The sequence below is a fragment of the Anomaloglossus baeobatrachus genome, chromosome 1 (assembly GCF_048569485.1).
Source record: "Anomaloglossus baeobatrachus isolate aAnoBae1 chromosome 1, aAnoBae1.hap1, whole genome shotgun sequence".
Taxonomy (NCBI): domain Eukaryota; kingdom Metazoa; phylum Chordata; class Amphibia; order Anura; family Aromobatidae; genus Anomaloglossus; species Anomaloglossus baeobatrachus.
In genome coordinates, this window is record NC_134353.1 from 631941529 (window position 1) to 631965179 (window position 23651).

General features: G+C 48.0%; 1 protein-coding gene across 1 annotated transcript; it reads left to right on the plus strand.

Annotated features, from left to right (window-relative positions):
- Window positions 1-19385: 19385 nt before the first annotated feature.
- On the plus strand, window positions 19386-23323 carry LOC142303417 (uncharacterized). Its single transcript, XM_075344748.1, has 2 exons — window positions 19386-19818; window positions 22362-23323. Exons 1-2 carry the CDS (start codon window positions 19386-19388, stop codon window positions 23321-23323), a joined length of 1395 nt encoding a protein of 464 aa, XP_075200863.1.
- The last annotated feature ends 328 nt before the right edge of the window (window positions 23324-23651 follow it).

A 23651-nucleotide genomic window follows, 5' to 3' on the forward strand; every position in this document is an offset into this window, starting at 1 on the left:
AGCAGGCACACATGTCAACTGTTGAAATCAGTTGATATGTGTGCGGATCGCCACGGCTTGCCCACGGCAGGGGGCAGGGATTAACCCCACACGATCCATGACGTACCCAGTACGTCATGGGTTGCTAAGGGGTTAAGTCACCCCATAGGCACTGATCCTAATCCTTGTCCTGATCTCCTATTTTGCAACCAAAATACAGGTTGTAGGCTTAACCATGTGAGTCAAGTTTCGCTTTTGTGACTCAAAAGTCACCTCACCACAGATATAGCAGAAATTATCTGCTTTATTAATGCAAGTTTGAGGCATCACTGAATAGCTGAATGATGATATCAGTCGACCACTGAAAATGCTGTGTGACTGATAGAGGGAGAACATGCGCCTTTTATAGAGTTGTGTGATGCAAGTTTAACCCCTTAACGACCGCCGATACGCCTTTTAACGGCGACAAATTAGGGTACTTCTTCCGATCCGCCGCTTTTTAACGGCGGTCGGAAAAAAGGGTCTAGCGCCCCCCAGAGTCAGAAAATTTCCGGGGTCTCAGCTGCCGGGGGTAGCTGAGACCCTGGAGATCATGATTCTGGCCGTTTTTTCCGGTCCCCGCTCACCTGATGACCGGTATACACCGTATACCGATGATCAGGTTACAGTAAATGACCGCGCCGGTAAAAAATGATTTATCTCTCATCTGGCATGATCAAACATGCCAGATGGGAGATAAATCTTTTTCCCGGTTCCCTCCGGTCCCCTCGGTATCCCCAAAGTGCCCCCCCCGACCCCCAACCCCCTCCCGAAAATCCAAGATGGCCGCGCGCACCGGCGAGCACAGCAGCGCGCCGGCCGCATTTATACTTTTCTTATGGTTTCTGTCGTATGTGCCATAACACATGCGACAGAAACCTGCTCCCTAGGCCCTGCTGGGTCCCCCCCTATTCCCCCCGGTGTTCCCCGGTGTCATACATACCTGTCGGAGCGCTGATCCCCCGCGGCCCCTGTGACGACATGGACTCTCATGGGTTAAAGTTTCTTAAAATCCAGCCAGACAGCATGATAGATTGTCTATAGATGGGGTAGAAGTCCCTCATTGTTTTTACAAGACTCTTGTTGACTCAATGTAATTGTGTTGGCCACTGAAAGCTAGACGTATTGTTCTCCAGACATTTCCAGTAACCATTGTATTGTAGTTGTGTATTGATAATGTAATTACCTTAGTAGCCATTGTCTAGTCGGTGACTCCCAGTTTACATGTACACCCTCAGTCTTTCTATGCACATCATTTAATTGAACATTTTCCATGCAGCTTGAAATTCCTCCAATGGGAGAAGCAATCTTGTCCAACCAATCGATGAGGACGCAGTGTATCCAAGTGGAAGGTTGTGGCTTTAAAAAGGACTTCTTTAAGCCACCAGGGGTTGTTGATGAAGATTGATGGATGCTAATGGATCCAGTCTAAGCTCTTTGGAGCTGACTAGAGGATCAGGATATCTTATGGCTTCAATCTAGGGGCTCCGGTTCCGGTTGGAGACCATATCCACAGCCTAGGGATTTCGACTCTGGCTGCCAGGATTTTAACATCAAACCAGGACTACCTAAGGAGGACACACAGGTTGGGACAGTTCAGTCACCTGTTACAGACTTTGCAGACCTCAGACAGCTTGGAACCTGTGAGGCATGGACATTCTAAATCCCTGGTGAGCCAGCGGAAGGGTGAGACTCTGTTGCCTGTTACATTTGTGTGTTTTGCTGATTATGTGTTATGTGCCGTGTTAATTGTTTGGGGATCCAATAAAGTCTATTTATTGTGGTTCCCTCACCCTGTGTTGTCTGAGTAGTGTTACGCCCACGGTTAGGGAGGCCGGAGTTCAGTTGGGATGAGCCCTGAGCCACGCTGTCTTTCTAAAGGCGGCGGGTTTTAGTGGACGAGAGCGCCCACTGAGCCCCGTGTCTCCACAATTGGTGGCAGCAGTGGGATACTACTCAGCCTGGTTTACCCAGGGGAGCTGCAGTGGACTGGTGTTTTCGGACACCGTCCAGGGCTCAACAACCAGGGAAACACATAAGCATACCCAGCAGGCCATAGGGGAGGCATTCAGGTTTCGGACGCTGCCATGTCCAACCCCACCAGCTCAGCCATGGGACAAGGACAAGAGAGGAGTTACAACCGCTGCAGTAAATGGATGCTGCAGGATCTGTGCCGGAGGCGAGAGATTGTCTGCTGGAGCGCTGAGACTCGGTCGGACTTGATCCGGAAATTAGTCTGTTGGGATGCCCAGAATGATGCAGAGGACGATGAGGATCCCGCCGATATTGACCCAGAGGATGTAGACTATGTGCCACATCATGGATCTAGTGACAATTGGGAATCAACTTTGTCCAAAATGGCCCAAGCCACAGCGTTGTTGGATGCATTGGGGCCTAGATCCTCAAGAGAAGAGAGGGCTTATGTTCTGGAATATGTTTATGGGATTCCAGCTACAGTACTGCTAACACCAGCCGGTCGAGAAGGATGGTCCCGCTACCCAGCAGAAGCTGCGCCAAAACAAAGGACTACAAACAGGGCCTGTGACTCGCCCAATCTATGGCGCTGTTATACATGTGGGCGCAATGGACATATAGATAAAGATTGTCTCCAAAACCGAGGCCGCATGCTTGGAGCCCGTCTGCCACTCCAACCAGTCAACATATGCCGAGATGAACCAACGAGACCTGAGGAATGCTACTCCCAAGAAACACCAATAGTTGAGGAAGTGGTTTATCCAGTCCACACCCTACGGCAGGCCGGACACCGTACACCAGCCAACCTCCATCCCCACATCCAGACGGTCAAGGTCGGTGATATACAGGCTCAGGGACTTCGAGACATTGGATCTTCCATCACTCTGGTAAGCCCAGTTATTGTTTCTCCAGAAGACCCTGTACCAGATTCCCAATTATCCATCTCCCAGGCTGAGGGCCAGCGCTCAGACGTCCCTCTGGCATGTGTGCAGTTGGACCTAAAAACCGACCAGGGAGAGGTCGAGGTGGAGCTTGTGGATAGCCTCCCCACACCTGGTATTTTGGGGACCATCCAGGAAGTGATCGATGTGGGGATTGTGAACAGCCTCCCCATACCTGACATTGTGGAGACTGACCAGAGCAAGGCTGATGTGGAGCTTATGGACACCGTCCACACACCTGTTGTTTTGGAGAATGACCTAGGACAAGGACTAGCCAGTCAGTTTGAAGAAGCCATCACCCACCTCCAAGCCAAGCAGGACCCTGATGTGGATCTTTCTAACATCTTTTCCAGGGATGGTTTGCATTCCCGGTCTCCATCATCCACTTCTGAGCCAAGAACCGTGAGTAAGCCTAACCACACTGTGGCTATTGACTGGGGGAGGATTGATAGTGGCAGATTTGTGCAGGCCCAACTCATGGACCCCACCTTAGTGCTTGTCCACCATATGGCTGCTCAACTTGGGGGAAGTAATCAGGGGGAGGTGTATAGATGCGAGCCTCTGTTGCTGACCTCACCATTAAAAAGGACAATGCCGTCAAGAGGAGAAGGATGATCGGAAGCCTATCATGTCTGGCTAATATTAAGAAGGGGGAGGAATGTGACGACATGGACTCTCATGGGTTAAAGTTTCTTAAAATCCAGCCAGACAGCATGATAGATTGTCTATAGATGGGGGAGAAGTCCCTCATTGTTTTTACAAGACTCTTGTTGACTCAATGTAATTGTGTTGGCCACTGAAAGCTAGACGTATTGTTCTCCAGACATTTCCAGTAACCATTGTATTGTAGTTGTGTATTGATAATGTAATTACCTTAGTAGCCATTGTCTAGTCGGTGACTCCCAGTTTACATGTACACCCTCAGTCTTTCTATGCACATCATTTAATTGAACATTATCCATGCAGCTTGAAATTCCTCCAATGGGAGAAGCAATCTTGTCCAACCAATCGATGAGGACGCAGTGTATCCAAGTGGAAGGTTGTGGCTATAAAAAGGACTTCTTTAAGCCACCAGGGGTTGTTGATGAAGGTTGATGGATGCTAATGGATCCAGTCTAAGCTCTTTGGAGCTGACTAGAGGATCAGGATATCTTATGGCTTCAATCTAGGGGCTCCGGTTCCGGTTGGAGACCATATCCACAGCCTAGGGATTTCGACTCTGGCTGCCAGGATTTTAACATCAAACCAGGACTACCTAAGGAGGACACACAGGTTGGGACAGTTCAGTCACCTGTTACAGACTTTGCAGACCTCAGACAGCTTGGAACCTGTGAGGCATGGACATTCTAAATCCCTGGTGAGCCAGCGGAAGGGTGAGACTCTGTTGCCTGTTACATTTGTGTGTTTTGCTGATTATGTGTTATGTGCCGTGTTAATTGTTTGGGGATCCAATAAAGTCTATTTATTGTGGTTCCCTCACCCTGTGTTGTCTGAGTAGTGTTACGCCCACGGTTAGGGAGGCCGGCGTTCAGTTGGGATGAGCCCTGAGCCACGCTGTCTTTCTAAAGGCAGCGGGTTTTAGTGGACGAGAGCGCCCACTGAGCCCCGTGTCTCCACAGCCCCCTCCTCTGGCTCCTTCACAGCAGACGCCGGTCACATGTGCACAGCAGCTGACAGCTTCCTGTGTTCAGGATGCTGGCTGCTGCTGCTGCTCGGCACACTGCAGCTGTGACCCAGGGAGAGTGGGTGCAGATTCTTTGCACCCACTCTCCTCAAATGGAGGGTCTGCAATACTAGAAAATGGGGGATACGTTCCCTGAACGTGTCCCCCATATTCTAGAAGGTCCAGAGTCGACGTGGGACGTCCAAATGGATTACAGCGGATTTTTTTTCTTTTCTTTTCAATAAATTGGTCAATCAGGGAATGTTTTGGGGAGTGTTTTTTCAAATAAATTTTTTTTTGTTGTCAATTTTTTTTTTTATTACTGTCAATTAGTTATGTCGGGTATCTGATAGACGCCGTGACATAACTAATTGCTGGGCTTGATGCCAGGTGACATTACACACCTGGTATCAACCCCATTTATTACCCCGTTTGCCAACGCACCAGGGCGCGGGATGAGCTGGGGCGAAGCGCCAGAATTGGCGCATCTAATGGATGCGCCACTTCTGGGGCGGCTGCGGCCTGCTATTTTTAGGCTGGGAAGAGTCCAATAACCATGGCTCTTCCCATCCTGAGAATACCAGGCCCCAGCTGTCAGCTTCACCTTGGCTGGTGATCTAATTTGGGGGGACCCCACGTTTGTTTTGTTTTTTTTAATTATTTATTTATAAATAATTAAAAAAAAAAAACAGCTTGGGGAGCCCTCCAAATCCCTCCAAATTGATCACCAGCCAAGGTGAAGCTGTCAGCTGTGGTTTGCAGGCTACAGCTGTCTGCTTTACCCTAGCTGGCTATCAAAAATAGGGGGGACCCCACGTCATTTATTTTAATTATTTTTTTTTTCGTTTTGGGCTAAATACAAGGCTAGGCACCCTTTAGTGCCACATGAAAGGCACTAAAGGGCGCCAGCTTAGAATATGCAGGGGGGTGGGACGTTATATATGTTTGACATCTATCCATTCATCCATTGTAGCATTTTAGGCTATGTGCCCACAATCAGGGTTTGCAGCGTTTTGGACGCAGAGTGTTTTCCCTGCGTCCATAACGCTGCGTTGTGCAGTAGAAGCACAGTTGAAGGATTTTTAGAAATCCCGTGCCCACTGTGCTTCTTTTCTCCGCAGCATAAACCGACCTGTGGCGCAGCTTCCCGAACCTCAGCATGTCAATTTATGCTGCGGAGATGAGTGTGCTCTGCAGGTAGCATAGAGCTCCACAGCAGCCTGAACCCAAATCGTGGGCATGGGCAGCTGCGTTCTCCCATGGACAACACTCACATCTCTGCAGGAAGGCTGACACTGTGTACTGGACGCCGTGTCGCTGGATCATGGCCACATAGCCTAAAAGAGAGAAATTTGTTGCTACAGCAACATTTTTGTGAAGTACCTGTGGATTCAAAATGCTTACTATACCTCTGAATAAAATCCTTGAGGGGTCCAGTTTCCAAAATGGAGTCACTTGTGGGGGGTTTCTAATGTATAGGTACCCAAGAGGCCCTGCTAATGTGACATGGTGCGCGCAATTTATTTCAACTTTTCCAAAATTCAAATGGTGCTTCTTCCATTCCAAGCCCTCCCATATATCCAAACAGAGGTTTTTGGCCACATATGGGGTATCCCTGCGCTCACAAGAAATTGGATAACAACCTGTGGGGTCCACGTTTTGTTGTTGCCTCTTGAAAAAGTGAGAAATGTGATGCTAAAGAAACATTTTTGTGAAAAAAATGAAAATTTTCAATATGGCAACCTAAGCTTATCAAATTCTGTGAAGTATTCGTGGATTCAAAATGCTCAATATACACCTAGATAAAAGCCTTGAGGTTTCTTGATTCCAGAATGGGGTCACTTGTGGGGGGCCTCCACTGTTTAGGCACTTTAGGGGCTTTCCAAATGCGACATAGCGTTCACTAATTATTCCAGCCAAATGTTCAGTCAAATTGCACTCCTTCCCTTCCAAGACCTGCCGTGTGCCCAAACAGTTGATTTCCACCACATATAAGATATCACCAAACTCAGGAGAAATTGCAGAATACATTTCATGGTGATTTTTTTCCTGTTACCCTTGTGAAAAAAAAGCTACCTGGTTGAAGTAACAATTTTGTGGTAAAATTTTATTTTTTTATTTTCATGGCTCAACGTTATAAACTTCTGTGAAGCACCTGGGGGTTCAGGGTACTCACCAAACATCTAGATAAATTCCTTGAGAGGCCTAGTTTCCAATATGGGGTCACTTGTGGTGGTTTTTTGCTGTTTACGTACCTTAGGGGTCCTCCAAATGCAACATGGTGCCCGCAATCTTTTTCAGCCAAATTTCCTTTCCAAAATTCAAATATTGCTCCTTTCGTTCCAAGCCCTCCCATTTGTCCAAACAAAGGTTTCAGACCACATGTGAGGTATCACCGCGCTCATAAAAAAGTGGGTAACAAACATTTGGGTCAAATTTTTGGAATTACCTCTTGAAAAAGTGAGAGAATTGATGCTAAAGCAACATTTTTGAGAAAAAAATTACAATTTTCAATATGACAAAGTAACGTTAGCAAAATCTGTGAAGTACCTGTGGGTCCAAAATGCTCAGTATACCCCTTGATAGAAGCCTTAAGGGGTCTAGTTTCCAAAATGGGGTCACTTGAGGGGGGTTCCTGCTATTTAGGTACCTTAGGGGATCTGTAAAAGCAACATGGTGCCCGCAATCTGTTTCAGCCAACTTTGCTTTCCAAAATTCAAATATTGCTCCTTTCATTCCAAGCTCTCCCATTTACCCAAACAAAGGTTTCTGACCACATGTGGGGTATCGGCGCGCTCATAAGAAAGTGGGTAACAAAGTGCGAGGTCCAATTTTTGGTGTTACCTCTTGAAAAAGTAAGAAAATTAGTGCTAAAGTAACATTTTTAGGTAAAATGTTAATTTTTATTTTTTTTCATTCCATATTACTTTAGTTCCTGTGAAGCACCTGAAGGGTTAATAAACTTCTTGAATGTGGTTTTGAGTACCTTGAGGGGTGCAGGTTTTAGAATGGTGTCACTTTTGGGTATTTTCTGTCACCCAGGCCTCTCAAAGTCACATCAAATGGGATGTGGTCCCTAAAAAAATGGTTTTGTAAATTTTGTTGAAAAAATGGGAAATTGCTGATGAACTTTGAACCCTTCTAACTTCCTAACCCCAAAAAATTTTGTTTCAAAAATTGCGCTGATCTAAAGTAGACAAGTGGGAAATGTTATTTATTAACTATTTTGTGTGACATAACTCTCCGGTTTATGGGCATAAAAATTAAAAGTTTGAAACTTGCAAAATTTTTAATTTTTTTGTCAAATTTCAGATTTTTTCACAAATAAAATAAAAAAATATCATCCTAAATTTACCTCTAACATGAAGCCCAATATGTCTCGAAAAAACAATCTCAGAATCACCGGGATCCATTGAAGCGTTCCAGAGTTATAACCTTATAAAGTGACACTGGTCAAAATTGCAAAAAATGGCCTGGGCATTAAGTACAAATCTGGCTTCGTCCTTAAGGGGTTAATTAGGATTGCATCATCTTTCTTTCTTTGGCATCTACCATTGATCATTTAGAGATGATGAAATACTGATGACTCAATTCATTAGTCATTTGGAGGTGGTGCAAAACTGATGACGCAAGGCTGATGATGTATTCTTTGCCTAGCATCGTATCAAATGGAGAGAAGGTATGCACATCAGTAGAGATGAGCAATGTTCGATTTGAACCGTTCGCCAATTTCAAATTCGAGTGATTTTGGGTGGTGTTAGAGTCGTTCGACGAACTCAAACGATTTGCTTCAAGTTCGGCCGTTCAAGTTACCGTTCGATAGCGGTTCGATCACCAAAAGCGTAGCTAGTTACTAACTGGCTTTTCACTGTAATACTGTCAGTCACTGTTAATAATGATATTATCAAAATTCAGCGTATAGTGTTCGGGGGGGACGGGGTTTAGATCAGTACTGCTGAGTGCTGAAAGAATGGCGATCGCCATTTTTTTTTCCCTAACCGCGCGTACAGTGCGGCGGGCCAGGCTGTCAGCTAATCACAGACACACACACAGCAAAGTGGATTTTTGCCAGATAAGCAAGGGCATGTGTCATTGGCTGTGCATGTCACATGTCCTTGCCCTATAAGACCCAGCCATTTTCCCCATCGCCGCCATTATCTCTTTGCTGCGGGTGTGTGACAGTCACCTCTGTGCCCACTGCACAGTCTGTATGTTTTTATATTCATACAAATAAATGCCAGTTTTACTTTTCCAATTCTCCATGATGCTGGATACTTGATTCTTGCTGTGACAGTCACCGCTCCCGCTGCTGCTGCTCCTGTGTGCGCTATAGACTTATACAGTGCAATCTGCACATCGGTTTAGGGATTAGGGACTACTTGTAATTTCAGCCCTTTTCAGGGCTACATTACAGGCGTTCATAGCCATTTTTGCTAGGCAGGTCTGTGCCAGCGCTGTGCAAGGGTTTATCACAGCGTCTGTCTAAATCAGCTCAGGCAATTCCTTGGGGCATAGTATCATTGTCAGGGATAGTAAGTGAGGGTTCCTCTGTGACAAGAAAGCTACACCACCTCTGCATTATACACCACCTCTCCATTTTTGCTACGCCCTTTTAATTGCAGGCAGTTCCTTGGGCATAGTTTCATTGTCTGGGATAGTAAGTGAGGGTTCCTCTGCTGACAAGAAAGCTACACCACCTCTGCATTGTACACCACCTCTCCATTTTTGCTACGCCATTTTAAGTGCAAAAAGTGCTGGCAGTTTTAGGGGCATAGTTTCATTGTCTGGGATAGTAATTGAGGGTTCCTCTGCTGACAAGAAAGCTACACCACCTCTGCATTGTACACCACCTCTCCATTTTTGCTACGCCATTTTAAGTGCAAAAAGTGCTGGCAGTTTTAGGGGCATAGTTTCATTGTCTGGGATAGTAAGTGAGGGTTCCTCTGCTGACAAGAAAGCTACACCACCTCTCCATTTTTGCTATGCCATTTTAAGTGCAAAAAGTGCTGGCAGTTTTAGGGGCATAGTTTCATTGTCTGGGATAGTAATTGAGGGTTCCTCTGCTGACAAGAAAGCTACACCACCTCTGCATTGTACACCACCTCTCCATTTTTGCTACGCCATTTTAAGTGCAAAAAGTGCTGGCAGTTTTAGGGGCATAGTTTCATTGTCTGGGATAGTAAGTGAGGGTTCCTCTGCTGACAAGAAAGCTACACCACCTCTGCATTGTACACCACCTCTCCATTTTTGCAGTGTCCAATTTGTTCACAAACAAAATGAGTGGCAAAAGGCCAGATGCTGGTGGAAAGGGGAACAGGCGTGTTGGAAAGGGAAAAAAGGTTTGTGTCCGTGGGGTAGGTGGTAAAGCAACAGTAACATCTGCTGAAGAAAGGCCATCTTCCAGCACAAGTAAGATGTCTACTACTTTCCGTGGACAATCTGATATGATCCCTTTGTTACGGAAACGACCATTGCTACCAAAGGTAGATGAGGCACAAAAACAGCAGATGCTTGAATGGATCTCAAGTGCTCCATCAAGTGGCCTCTCCTCCACCTCTACTTCAGCATCCCAAAGACTCCAGTCCTCTGAGTTGACACCCCAATCGCACTTGCTTTCTACGAGCTCTCAAGTCTCCACCCGCCCTGCAGAGTATGGGGTAACAGAGATGGTTGAGTCTGCAGAGCTGTTCAGTCACACTATAGCCTGGGAATCAGAGGTCTGCTCCAAAGCTACAGTGAGACCAGACAAGGAAATGATCTGCAGTGATGCCCAGAAGCTTTGTGAGTCAGATTCAGTCCCAGATGAAGAAGGTTCTGAGCATAATGTCGACTCTCATTCCCAAACTGTAACTCCTCTTGGTGGAGACAATGAGGAACATGCTGATGATGATGAGACTCAGATACCTGATTGGAATGATAACTTAACTATTCGGTCAGGACAGGAAGAGGTTGGCTCTGAGTATGAGTGGAGTGCAAGCACACAGGGTGATGAGGAGGTTGTAGATCCCACTTACTGTCAACCCACAGTCAGGCACTCGATGAGGTCAGCAGAGGTGGTGGAGGTGGATGCGACTGACGATGAGGTTAGCTTGCGCCTTCCTGGACACAGACGGAGTAGTGGAAGCATGTCAACAACCACAACTCTGCCTCTGAGCACAAGTCGGGGTGGCTCTGCAGGTCGCATGGGCTCTAAGCCTTGCCTAGCCTGGTCCTTTTTTGACAAAGGATCTCCCAACTCTTGTCATCTGTAAGATTTGTCACCAATCTCCAAGTAAAGGCCAAAACCTCACTAGTTTGACTACTTCGTCCATGAATCGTCACATGGATATGATGCATAAGTCGCAGTGGGAAGCTCACTGTGCTACAATGCAGCCTAGCGGAGCGGGCCAACCACCGTCTGCCCCTTCGAGTGCATCCGCACGCTCTTCATGCTCTATGACTGTGGGGACAGCAGTCACACATGCTTTTCGACGCAGACCTTCCACCTCTTTAACTGCATCAGGCAGTGTGATTAGCAGGTCGTCAGTTGTTTTGGAAGTGGAAACAGCTGCTGGTGTTGCACTCTCTCAGACATCGAGAGCACCACCTTTGGATGAAGGCAACATTATGTCTCCGTCTGCACCTTCCTCACAGACCAGCAGTTTTCCAGGGACACCCTACTCAATGCCATCTCAGCACAGCAGCCAGCCCTCGGTCCCTCAGATGTGGACAAGTAAAAGACCATTTCCTCCTAGCCATGACAAAGCTAAGAGGTTGACTTTCACCATCTGCAAGCTGTTTGCTACAGAAATGCTACCTTTCCGCCTGGTGGACAGAGAGGATTTTCGAGACCTTATGTCCGTCGCAGTGCCCCAGTACCAGATGCCCAGTCGCCACTACTTCTCCAAGAAAGGTGAGCCTGCGCTACACCAGCATGTCGCACACAGCATCACCGCTTCCTTGAGAAACTTTGTGTGTGACAGGGTGCATTTCACCACATATACTTGGACCAGTAAGCATGGACAGGGGTGTTACATGTCGCTGATTGGGAACTGGGTAACTATGGTGAGAGATGGAGAAGGGTCTGCTGTACAAGTCTTGCCGTCCCCACGAGTTGTGCGTCAATCCTCTGTATGTAGAAGTTCCTCAACTGCTTCTGCCTCTTCCACCTCGTCTGGGTCCTCCACCTCCATCCAAAGCCTGTCTGGTCAGTCCACCCACGTTGTAACTGTGCACAAGGAATCCCGCATACCTCCTTACTATGCTGGCAGCAGAGCTCAACAGCATCAGGCGGTCTTTACGTTGAAATGTCTAGGAAATGTGAGTCACACAGCTGAGGAGATGTGGTCAGCTCTGGAGACCGAGTTTCAGCAATGGTTGTCTCCACTCAACCTGCAGCCATGGAAGGCCGTTTGCGACAATGCTGCAAACCTGGGTGCGGCCCTTCGACGGGTCAAGGTGACATACGTGCCTTGTATGACTCACGCGTTGAACCTTGCTGTCCATCAATTTTTAACATACTATCCCGACCTAGATGGGCTTCTGCACAGGGCACGGTCACTATGTGCTCACTTCCGCCATTCACATGGCGCAGCTGAATGACTTGCATCGCTCCAGAAGTCTTTCGGCCTGCCGGTTCACCGCCTGAAATGCGATGTGTCGACACGCTAGAATTTTACTCTCCACATGTTACAGCGACTGTGGCAGCACCGTTGAGCCCTGGTGCAATACGTTATGACGTATAGCCTGGGCCAACGCGATGCAGAGGTTGGGCAGATCACGCTGCTGGAGTGGTCTCAGATCAAGGACCTAGGCACCCTTCTGCACAGTTTCGACATGGCGACGGAGATGTTTAGCGCTGACAATGCCATTATGAGCATGACAATTCCAGTGATTTACATGCTGGAGCACACTCTAAACAGTATTCGGAGTCAGGTGGTGGAACAAGAGGAAGGGGAGGAAGTACAGGAGGATTCATATGCGGAAGGGATACTAAGATCTACAAGGTCCAGACGTTCAGGATCACCAAGGTGGCAAGCATGGGACGGTGGGGGAGAGGGATTAACAAGGGCGCATTGTAGCGCTTGAGGAAGGTGCAGGAGCCCAGTAAGAAATGGAGGACGAACTGGCGATGGGCATGGAAGACTCAGCAGATGAGGGAGACCTTGATTACATTTCTGTTGTTCGAGGTTGGGGGGAGAGGTCAGAGGAAGGAAGCATGATTCTCACCTCGCCGCCACAAACACAGCAAGGACTTGGTCCTCCTGGATGCGCAAGACACATGAGCGCCTTCTTGCTGCACTACCTACAACATGACCCTCGGATTGTCAGAATTAGAAGTAATGCTGACTACTGGGTTGCCACACTGTTAGATCCCCGATACAAGTCAAAATTTGGCGAAATAATTCCAGCCATAGAAAGGGACGCACGTATGCAGGAGTATCAGCAGAAGCTGTTATGAAATCTTAGCTCGGCTTTTCCAATAAACACCAGTGGTGCACAGAGTGAAACTCACAGTTGTAAGTTGCCAACCATGGGACTGTCGAGTCATCATCAGTCAAACCGTACCAGCAACACTGTATCTGGTGGTAACAGCAATTTTATGGAATCGTTTCATGAATTTTTTAGACCATCCTTTGCAAGGCCACAAGACACAAGAAGTCTGACACATAGTCAACGCCTGGAGAGGATGATACAGGAGTATCTCCAAGTGAATATCGATGCCATGACTCTGCAACTGGAGCCTTGCTCATTTTGGGCTTCCAATTTGGAAAAATGGCCTGAGCTCGCCACTTACGCCTTGGAGATCTTGTCATGTCCTGCAGCCAGCGTTCTCTGGGAACGTGTCTTCAGTGCTGCTGGGTGTGTGCTGACAGATAAGCGCATGCGTCTGTCCAGTGACAATGTGGACAGACTAACGTTCATCAAGATGAACAAGTCATGGATCCGCAAGGACTTTTCTACCCCTGTGTCATCCTGGGGAGAGTAAAGGCTTGTGGATTTTGATTGTGCTTCATGCAAATCAACATGTCAAGTTTGCAACTGGGGGACAACTGATGCCACTTAAGTGGTGTCTGTGGCCCAATTTTTGGAAAAAAGGGAGACTCTGGTTGGAGTCCACTTGCTGTGTTTTACATGATTTTAGAAGGGCATGACATGCCTCTATCTGTGTCTCCTCCTCTTTTTACTCATCCAGCCCTTTTGTTTTCGCATGAGTATATGTACTTGTCACTTTTCCATGTTTATGGTGTCTTGTGAGTTGTGTGTCACCTTTTGGACACTTTAGAAGGTGTTTTCTATGTGTTTGTATGTGTTTGTGTTTGCCTGCCATTGTTTTCAATGGGGTTCGAAGGTGTTCGTCGAACGTTCGCCGAACACACCCGCTGTTCGACGAACTGAACTCGAACACTAGGGCGGTAGCTCATCTCTACACACCAGTGACTATGCAAGGGGAATACATGTAATAGCAGAAACTGCTGTGTGAATACTGGCCTGAAAAATACAATAGCTACATGAAAAAATTAGAGTGGAATATGCATTACTGCCATGAAATATGAATAAAGAGAAATTTAGCTATTGAATTGATCAATGCAACAGAGCCCCAAACCTCTTCACGGTATTCTCTTACTTTTGGGGTCCCTAGCTAATGTGTGTACTCTCATGCAGTTAAGAAACTTACCATGTATGGGAAGCGGAGACCCAGGCTATATATGTATAAATGTGGAACGGCAAAGTATGGGTAGGGTTGGGTTTACAAACGAAAGACTGCTAACAAATAAAGAAATACATTTTGCATCTAGCTATTGTATTTTTCAGGCCAATGTTCACACAGCAGTTTCTGCTTTTACATGTATTCCCCTTGCATAGTCACTGGTGTGCATACCTTCTCTCCATATAATGATGTTTTTTAGGTTTTTGCACCCAGTTCAGACTTAGAATGGTGTTCCAAACGTTATTTCTTTATTTATTAGTATTGTGTCAAAGGCTGTGAGAAATATCGACGCACCCCTGTATCATAAAAACTAGAGCCAATTTCAAAATTTAAACATCATTTTTATTTTCAGCATCCTAAAATTAGTTAAGTCCAACTGTTTTCATCTCTGAACCAATTTTGCTGTTGCCTAGTGTAATCATACCACACAAAATAGTTAATAACTAACATTTTCCATATATCTAATGTTGGAAAAAGCACTACATGGTGTTAAACGTGGACTGTCTGCACTGTTTGATATACTGCTACAATATGTGCACAAAATAAAGAGGATTTTTGGATTAAAAACAGAAGGTTGAATTCTTTGGATTATTTTCTTATTTTCTACTGTTGGAATTGATTACATCTCCTTTGCAACGCTGAGCACCACTGCTGTGTGTCCACTATGGCCCTATTGAGGCTTTACACATCTGTGTCCAGGAAAAGCAATGGACATTATGGGACATTAGACATTCATAAGTTTAGCAGCAACTATACTTTCAGAAACTTATTATTTAGGGGTCAGTTCATGTCTTAAGTGCTTTTACACTTGTAATATGTTAGAAGCCCCACACAAGTCACGCTATGTTAAAAAATGTGCCCCTTATAGCAGTGATTGCAAACAATGGGTCGCATGTAGAAAAAAAGTTGATGGGCTACTGTACCGCCTCTCTGTGCCAGCAGCCGGGCTACCGCTGCTGCTCGGATCCAGATCCGCGGTGGCTCGAGGGGTCTCCGGACCCGGGGGTCGCGCGGCCACTCGATTAAGAGAAGGGGGGGAGATTTGTACAGGTTTTTTTGGAAAGTTCATGACGCCACCCACGATGCGTGGTAATGTGAGGGACCACCCCTGCCGTTGGGGATCCCAGTGACGATGGTGTGGCAGCCTGATCTTTAACCCCTCTGTGGGTAGGGGGTTTGTGTCCCGGGGCCCGATGATGGTTGGGATGGTATTTGGGTGCTGTGGGGGATAGGAACAGGGCTCTTCAATGTACTCACTCAGTCCTGGAATCACTACACCGACAGCTTGTAAACCAGAGTTCTGAGCACCACTGCAGCCTGCGGGGAGCACGCCTGGATCTGTGCCCTTGGTGTTGCTGTTAGCCTGTGGCCCTGTCCTTGGCACCTTCTTCTTTGTTGGACCCGTGGGTATAAAACTCTTCGGGTCCCGCTCACCCGTATGGCTAACGGAGTGAGCTTGCTCTCAGGGTTCACGCGTAGGATTTCTTTGGACTGTAGTGGGAAAGTCCTATCCCATCGGTGCGCTAGTACCCCGATTTTGGAGCGGGTTGGGGATGACACTTGAAGTTTTCACCCCCGTCGGGTAAATTACCGGAATGGAACGCGTGAAGCTACTTTCAGGCCTGGGGTCCACGTACCCCGTCGTGCCCTGGCTCCTGCCCGGTGATAGCTCAAGGCCGCCGGCTGCCCTCCTCGGCAGTCCGTGCCCCTTGACACTGTCCCCTGCGACCGGGTTCCAGCTCCTACCAGTCCCAGACCAACATCTGCCACCTAGTACTCAGGAGCCCTGCTCCGTGACCTCTCCCTCCCAGAGAGTCACTTCACCTCCACCTCTCCGTTTCACTTCCCAAGCTCAACTCAACTGTCACTGTCCTCACTCTCCCATCACCAACCTCCCATGTGGGCGGCCCTATTCCCTACAGACCCCCCAATGGTGTGTCTGGTAGGTTAAAGTGGGAAGTGTTCCTAAGATTTTGATTGGCTAAGCTGTTAGCAACACCAAAGGACCAGGATCCGTAACCAAGGAGGGTGGATACTGTGCAGAAGGGCAGATTGCACAATACCCTGTGACGACCTGATAGGCCAGGGCTTCACACTACTTTCCTTGGATGAGATAGCGTTATTAGTGATACCTTTTTTTCCTGTACGACTTTTTAGTCCCATTTTTTTTTTTTTGTGCAAGTATAATTAAAACGCTAAAGGGTGCTTTACACGCTGCGACATCGCTACTGATATATCGTCGGAGTCACGTCGTTAGTGATGCACATCTGGCGCCGGTAGCGACATCGCAGCGTGTGACACCAAGGAGCGATGATCAACGATCGCAAAATCGTCCAAAAACGGTGATCGTTGACACGTCGCTCCTTTCCTTAATATCGTTGCTGCTGCAGGTACGATGTTGTTTGTCGTTCCTGCGGCAGCACACATCGCTATGTGTGACACCGCAGGAACGACAAACATCTCCTTACCTGCGTCCACCGGCAATGCGGAAGCAAGGAGGTGAGCGGGATGTTACGTCTCACTCATCTCCGCCCCTCCGCTTCTATTGGACGGCCGCTTAGTGACGTTGCGGTGACGCCGAATGCACCTCCCCCTTGAAGGAGTGATTGTTCGGCGGTCACAGCGACGTCGCTGCACAGGTATGTGCGTGTGACGCTGCCGTAGCGATAATGTTCGCTACGGCAGCGATCACCAAATGTCGCAAGAACGACGGGTGCGGGTGCTATCGCGCTCGACATTGCTAGCAATCTTTAGCGATGTCGCAGCGTGTAAAGTACCCTTAAGTTTTTGCCATTATACTGAATATGCTACTGTTTTCTAGCTGTTACATAAAACAGCATTTTTAATGGCAAAATAATTATTTTAGTTTTTCCTACTTTATCTTTATATTTTTTAATTTTTTCAAATGCATTTTCCTTTATTTTTTTTTTCCCCTAGTGCCTATATGGAACTTTAACTTTTACCTGCTTGATTGCTGTTCTACTTATCCTGCAATACGTCTGTACTGCTGTATTGCAGGATATTAGATCTGTCAGTTTTACACTTCACCTGTAAAGGGCGCTTTACACGCAACAATATATCTTATGATGTGTCGGTGGGGTCACGTCGTAAGTGACGCACATCCGGCATCGTAAGTTACATTGTAGCATGTAGCAGCTACGTGCGATTGCGATTGAACGGTAAAACGTTCATCGCACGCACGTCGTTCATTTCCTAAAAACTGAACGTCAGGTTGTTCATCGTACCCGGGGCAGCACACATCGCAGTGTGTGACACCCCAGAAACGATGAACAGATCTTACCTGCGTCCCTCGGCTCCCGCTGGCAATGTGGAGGGAAGGAGGTGGGTGGGATGTTTACGTCCCACTCATCTCCGCCCCTCCGCTTCTATTGGCCGGCCGCTGTGTGACGTCGCTGTGACGACGAACGTCCCTCCCACTTCAGGAAGTGGATGTTCGCCGCCCACATCGAGGTCGTATGGACGGGTAAGTACGTGTGACGGGGGGGTTATTCGTTTGTGCGACACGTTCAACAAATTGAACGTGCCGCACATACGATGGGGGCGGGTACGATCGAATACGATATCGTATGCTGGATCATATGGTGTAAAGCAGGCTTTAGAGCCAGATATTACAGGGCCTTAAAGACCAACACAACTGATTGACCTAAAGGCCACTACTTGGCCTTGAGTTCCCTTGGCAACTACCGACACTACACGTTTGAGGGGTGCCGATAGCCGTAAAGAGGGAACCAATTCCATCAGATAACCATCTAGCTATAACTGTCACTATTGACAATGGTATTTAAGGGGTTAAACAGCTACCAACCATTCTAATACCAATCATGTCTGTTGCAGAAGAGTTTTAGCTATGATATGCAGCTTACAACCATTGATAATGGTGGCGGCTACAATTGTGAGCACCATCATACCATGCATGTATGCCAGTTTAGTAAACCAAAAGAGGCAGCAAACCAAAATTAGTGGGTAACTGAGTAACAGATATAAATACATATAATCAAATGGATAGATAAGGGGGAGGGTAGCAGAGTGACAAAATTGATGACAATATGACATGAAAATGCAGCAAAAATAAGGAACATGAAGAGTGGTGATGAATGAAGCCGCATACAGCAAATGAATACAGGGGCTGGCGCCATTCTGGCGGGAGGAACATATGGGTGAGGAGGATGAATATTTTTTGACTTGTCATCTTTTTATTCATTTCCAGAGAGGCCGTACTGGGCACAGCCTTAAAAGGGAGGCCGACATGACTGGGTTAGGTCGGGAATAAGAGAGGGGGTTTTTTAAGTGACGGGGGTTAGGCAGGGGTTAAAGATACTTAGATGGGGCAGAAATAGAGGAAGTTTGAATTGTGCATTATGGGCGTAGTTAGTGGGGGCGGGAACAATTAAGGGGTTTATAAGGGGTGGTCAGTTAGTGGGGTCATCCATTTTGGCACAGAAAACGGTACAATCTACATGTCCTTGTGTGCCAGCTTACCTGCCCCAGAAAATGGAGTCTGTGGATGCCATTCTTCAACAGCTTAGAACCGCTGCCGGCCTGATGGGATCAGACTGGCTCCAGGCTTCAGTGAACAGCCTGCTGCAAGGGGCCGGGGATGCTCCAGCTCAACCATCCCCCGAACCACACCGGTCGCGGAGGACCAGGCCTCCGGCGCGCCTAAGCCCAGAAGCTATCCCTCGGGTCCGGCGCCGAATAAGGAGCCCCTCAGGGGACCCTTCAGGTCAGGGTGCCGCCAGGCCCGCCGCCTCGCGCCGGTCCCGTCCTGGGAGGAATCCTGCTTCACGGCGGGGCCTGCAGCAGAGGGAGGTGTCGGCCTCCCTCCCATCTAGGACAACGCAGGAGGAGACAAGAACGGCGTCGGCAGGGGCTCAGGAGCCTGCATCGCCCGCCCGGCGCAGAGGAGAGGGAGCACGGAGATCACAGGCCGGGGTCTCTCAGCGTGGGTCACGGAGCAGGCAGCAGTCGGCAGCCCCTCCTCCCTCCAGGGACGAGAACAGATCATGCCCCCCCTGCAAGGGATTGGTCCTCAGCGTTGTCTGTCTCCAGCCAGCAGACGCAGCCACGCCCCCCAATGATGACAACTTCCGGCCAGCCGGGGCTGGCCCTCCCACAGCCAATGTCAACATCCTGCCAACAGATGCTGGGCTTTCCTGTTCAGGCGATCCCTCCCGGCCAGCAGGTGCTGGGCCTGCCACCTTATGGATTACCTCCCGGCCAGCAGGTGCTGGGCCTGCCACCTTATGGATTACCTCCCGGCCAGCAGGTGCTGGGCCTGCAACCCCACGGATTACCTCCCGGCCAGCAGGTGCAGGGCCTGCCATTACTAGATATGCCACCCGGCCAGCAGGAGCTGGCAAGACTACATGACCACGTCGAAAGCGATTCACTCGCAGCGAGCCTCCTCCCTCAAGGCCGTGGGGGCTCTGCTAGAGTCGAATCGGATGATGCAGGAAGGCGTCAGGAACCAGGATCTTCGGCTGCTGGGCTCACAGCACCCAGGCAGCCAGGTGAGAACCCTTCTAATTTTTCTCTTAACCACATATTACCCTCCCCTTTACTTAGTGGTGCTGAGGGGCCATCAGGGGGGGGCAGTCAGGGGTAGATATGTTAGCACAGGGGTTGCGCACGCTAGCGGTTATTTTAGGTTCGGTGGGAGTCCAAGGGGGGATATCACCGGCGGTGGCATGGACGGGTAGCTCGAGCGTAGGTGCAGTATCGGCTGGGGGGCTTGGCGTGTTGTCTGGTGCAGTGGCCAATCCTTTACCGGAAGTCGGGGTTCCAGCCGGGAGTGCGATTGGTGTCGGAGCGCATAGTCAACCCCCTTCGGTTAGTCAGGGAGAAAAGGAAAACGACGACGTGGTACGGCTAGATGATTCAGCAAAGGGGGAGGTGTACGTCTGCTTTGAGGGGCCGCTGGGGGCCCACCTTAAACAAGAAGTGCGGGAAAAGATATGGCGTAATGAGTACGTAGATATTTTTTCCCTTTTGCCATTAGAACGTTTTAATTTAGACCGGGCTAGGAAGGATGAAGGAAAGAAAGAGGACGAAGAAAAGAGGAGGTACCGTTTAATTCCGCGGACTTTTTCTAACTGGCTGCAGGCATTCGCCATACTAGCCAGCGTGATAGGGGAAAAAGCACCGGATAATTGTTCCGGACTTTTTTGCTACATGGATGCTATTGGCGAAGCCTACAGGGTGTACGGGGGTCAGGGATGGCTTAGGTATGACGAACAATTTCATCAACGCAAGGCGGTACGTCCCAACATTCGTTGGGATCATAAAGATATCAGCCTTTGGATGAAGGTTTCTGCACCCAATAGGTCTGGTTTCGGTGGACAGTCCTTTCCAGGGAGCGGAGGCGGCCCTGTCCAGGCTGGGCACACAGTTGCCCAGCAGAAAGGATTGTGCTTCCTATTTAATGAGGGGGCATGCAAGTTTGGGGGCAAGTGTAAATTCAAACACGAATGCTCTGTGTGCAATGGGAGTCATAGCACATCCAAATGCTTCCGAGGAGGAAAGCAAAAAGGGGGAGATAATGCCGAAAAAAGGAGTGACACCGGTGAGGCTGGCAGAGATGCAGCATTTTCTAAATAGATACCCTGATCGGGCGGCGGCGTTCTTGTTGGAAGACGGTTTTAAGCATGGTTTCAGGATTCCGTTTGTTGATAGGGAGTTTAGTTTTTGTACAAAAAATTTAAAATCGGCGTTAAGATTTCCGGAAGTTGTATCTGAGAAATTAATGAAAGAGGTTGCTTTAGGTCGCATGGACGGGCCTTTCTCTGTGGCTCCCCTAAGGAACCTAAGGGTTTCACCGCTGGGCGTGGTTCCAAAAAAGGAGTAGAACAAATTTCGGCTTATCCATCACCTGTCATTTCCCAGGGGAGCATCTGTGAATGACGGGATTGATCCGGACCTGTGTTCAGTTATTTACACGTCGTTTGACTCGGCTATCGAATGGGTGAGAACATTTGGAAAAGGAGCTTTGTTGGCAAAAACGGATGTTGAAGCGGCGTTCCGATTATTGCCGATTCACCCAGATTGTCTGCATTTATTAGGGTGTTTTTGGAACGGAGGTTTTTTCATTGACCGCTGTCTGCCAATGGGCTGTTCTCTGTCTTGTGCCTATTTTGGGGCTTTTAGTACATTCGTGGAGTGGGTTGTAAAGGAGGTCTCGGGTGTGAAATCTTTTATACATTATCTAGATGATTTCTTGTGTATAGGCCCGGCTGATTCTTTCGAATGCTCCCTGCTACTGCATACCATGGAAACGGTAGCTCGGAGGTTTGGCATTCCATTGGCAGCAGATAAGACCGAAGGGCCGACTATGGTATTGAGCTTTTTAGGCATTGTCATTGATACAGTAGCTATAGAGTGTCGACTACCAGAGCAAAAAGTGGCAGAGCTTTTGGTGGAGGTGAAGAGAGCCAGGCAGTTACGAAAGATAACGTTGAGAGAACTTCAGTCGCTACTTGGGAAGTTAAATTTCGCCTGCCGCATCATGCCCATGGGCAGGGCCTTTTGCCGAAGGCTGGCAATGGCAACAGGTGGGGTAAAAGCTCCTCATCATTTCATTAGGTTGAAAAAGGAACTTAGGGAGGACTTGCAGGTGTGGGCTGATTTTCTGAAAGTTTACAATGGAAAGACGTTGTGGATGGACCCTGTGGAAAAACTGAGTGTGGCAGGCCTATTCATAAGCACGGTGGGGGCTGAGGGTTTTGGAGCATACTGTCATGGCAGCTGGATTTATGGCAAGTGGCCAATGGAGTGGAGGTCCGCGGGTTTGTTGCAAAATGCGACATTGATCGAACTGTTCCCCCTGGTAGTGGCGTTGACACTTTGGGGTGACAGGTTCAGGAATAAAAAACTGAAGTTCTGTGGCAGCAATGAAAAAGTGGTGTCAGCAATTAATTCATTGTCAGCGGCGTCCCCCCCGGTAGTTAAGGTGTTGCAAAAACTGGTTCTTTTGTGTTTGTCTTTAAATTCTTGGTTGGTGGCGGAATTTGAAGCGGGGGCACATAATCTTATCGCTGATTCAATTTCTTGTTCACAGACGGCGCTTTTTCAGAGATTGGCACCTGCAGCAGAAGCCAAAGGTCTGACTTGTCCAATGGAGTTGTGGGTTCTGCCATTCGAGCGCCAAGGAAGCTGATTTCCAGATCATTATCAGGTGGTACCTGGTCAGCCTACTCACAGGCTTGGAAGGTTTGGGAGGATTGGAAGTTATCTGTAGGGGGCGACATGGAGGACGATGGTCGGTTGTTAATGCTAGTAGGCCATTATTGGGAAGCTGGTTGGTCGGTTCCAAAAGTTAATTGTTTTTTAGCTGGTTTAGCCTTTGGCTTCAAGGTTAGGGGCCTTAAGGATGTAACAAAATCCTTTTTAGTCGTGCAAGCGCTAAAAGGATGGAGGAGAGGTTGGAAAGTGGAAGATAAGAGAAGACCAATTTCTTACGACTTGCTGTTGAGTTTGGGGAGGCAAGTGGATAGGGTTTGTACTTCTATTTGGGAGAAGCGTCTCTTTAAGTTAGCTTTTTCCTTGGCATTCTTTGCAGCTTTGCGGTTAGGGGAGCTGGTGTGCACCTCCAGATTTAAAAGGGATGGTCTATCGAGGGATAGTGTCGATCTTTATGAAGACAGGATTGAAATATTAATCCGTTCTTCTAAAACTGATCAGTTAGGAAAAGGTTGCAGAGTGGTGGTGCTTGGAGTCCCCGGATCGGCGATCTGTCCGGTCCGTTGTTTAAGGAAATTCGGTTCAGTAGATGGTGGGGCTAACATTCCGTTGTTGGTACATGCGGATGGTTCCTCATTGTCTCGATTTCAATTTATATCTATTTTCAAACGCTGTTTGGAGCAGGTTGGTTTCTCATCAGCGGATTTTGGCAGCCATTCATTCAGAATAGGGGCAGCCACTGAAGCAGCCAGGAGAGGGCTCAGTGATGAAGTGGTAAAAAGGATTGGAAGGTGGGAATCTGGAAGATTCAAGTCATATGTGCGAATTGACAGGTTGTGAAATGTGAAAATGTTTTTACTTTATGTTTCAGTGTCCGGTTTCTTCTTAGTTTTTTCTTTTGTTGTTCCCTCAGGTGCTGGCCCTCTCCTAGTGTGGATCATGGGGCATTCTTTTGTCTTCTGGGCGGCATTGCGGGCTGCAGTTCGTCCGAGCGGTAGGCAATTACATTTCTCTAGGGAGGATGCTATACTAGGATGCTGGATTGGTAACTGTGGCATGGCATGGAAACAGTTCCTACCTGAATTTAATTTTTTTGCAAGGCTGGATCGGGCCCCTGATGTGCTAGTGTTGCATATCGGGGGCAACGATCTGGGAAAAAGGCCTTTTC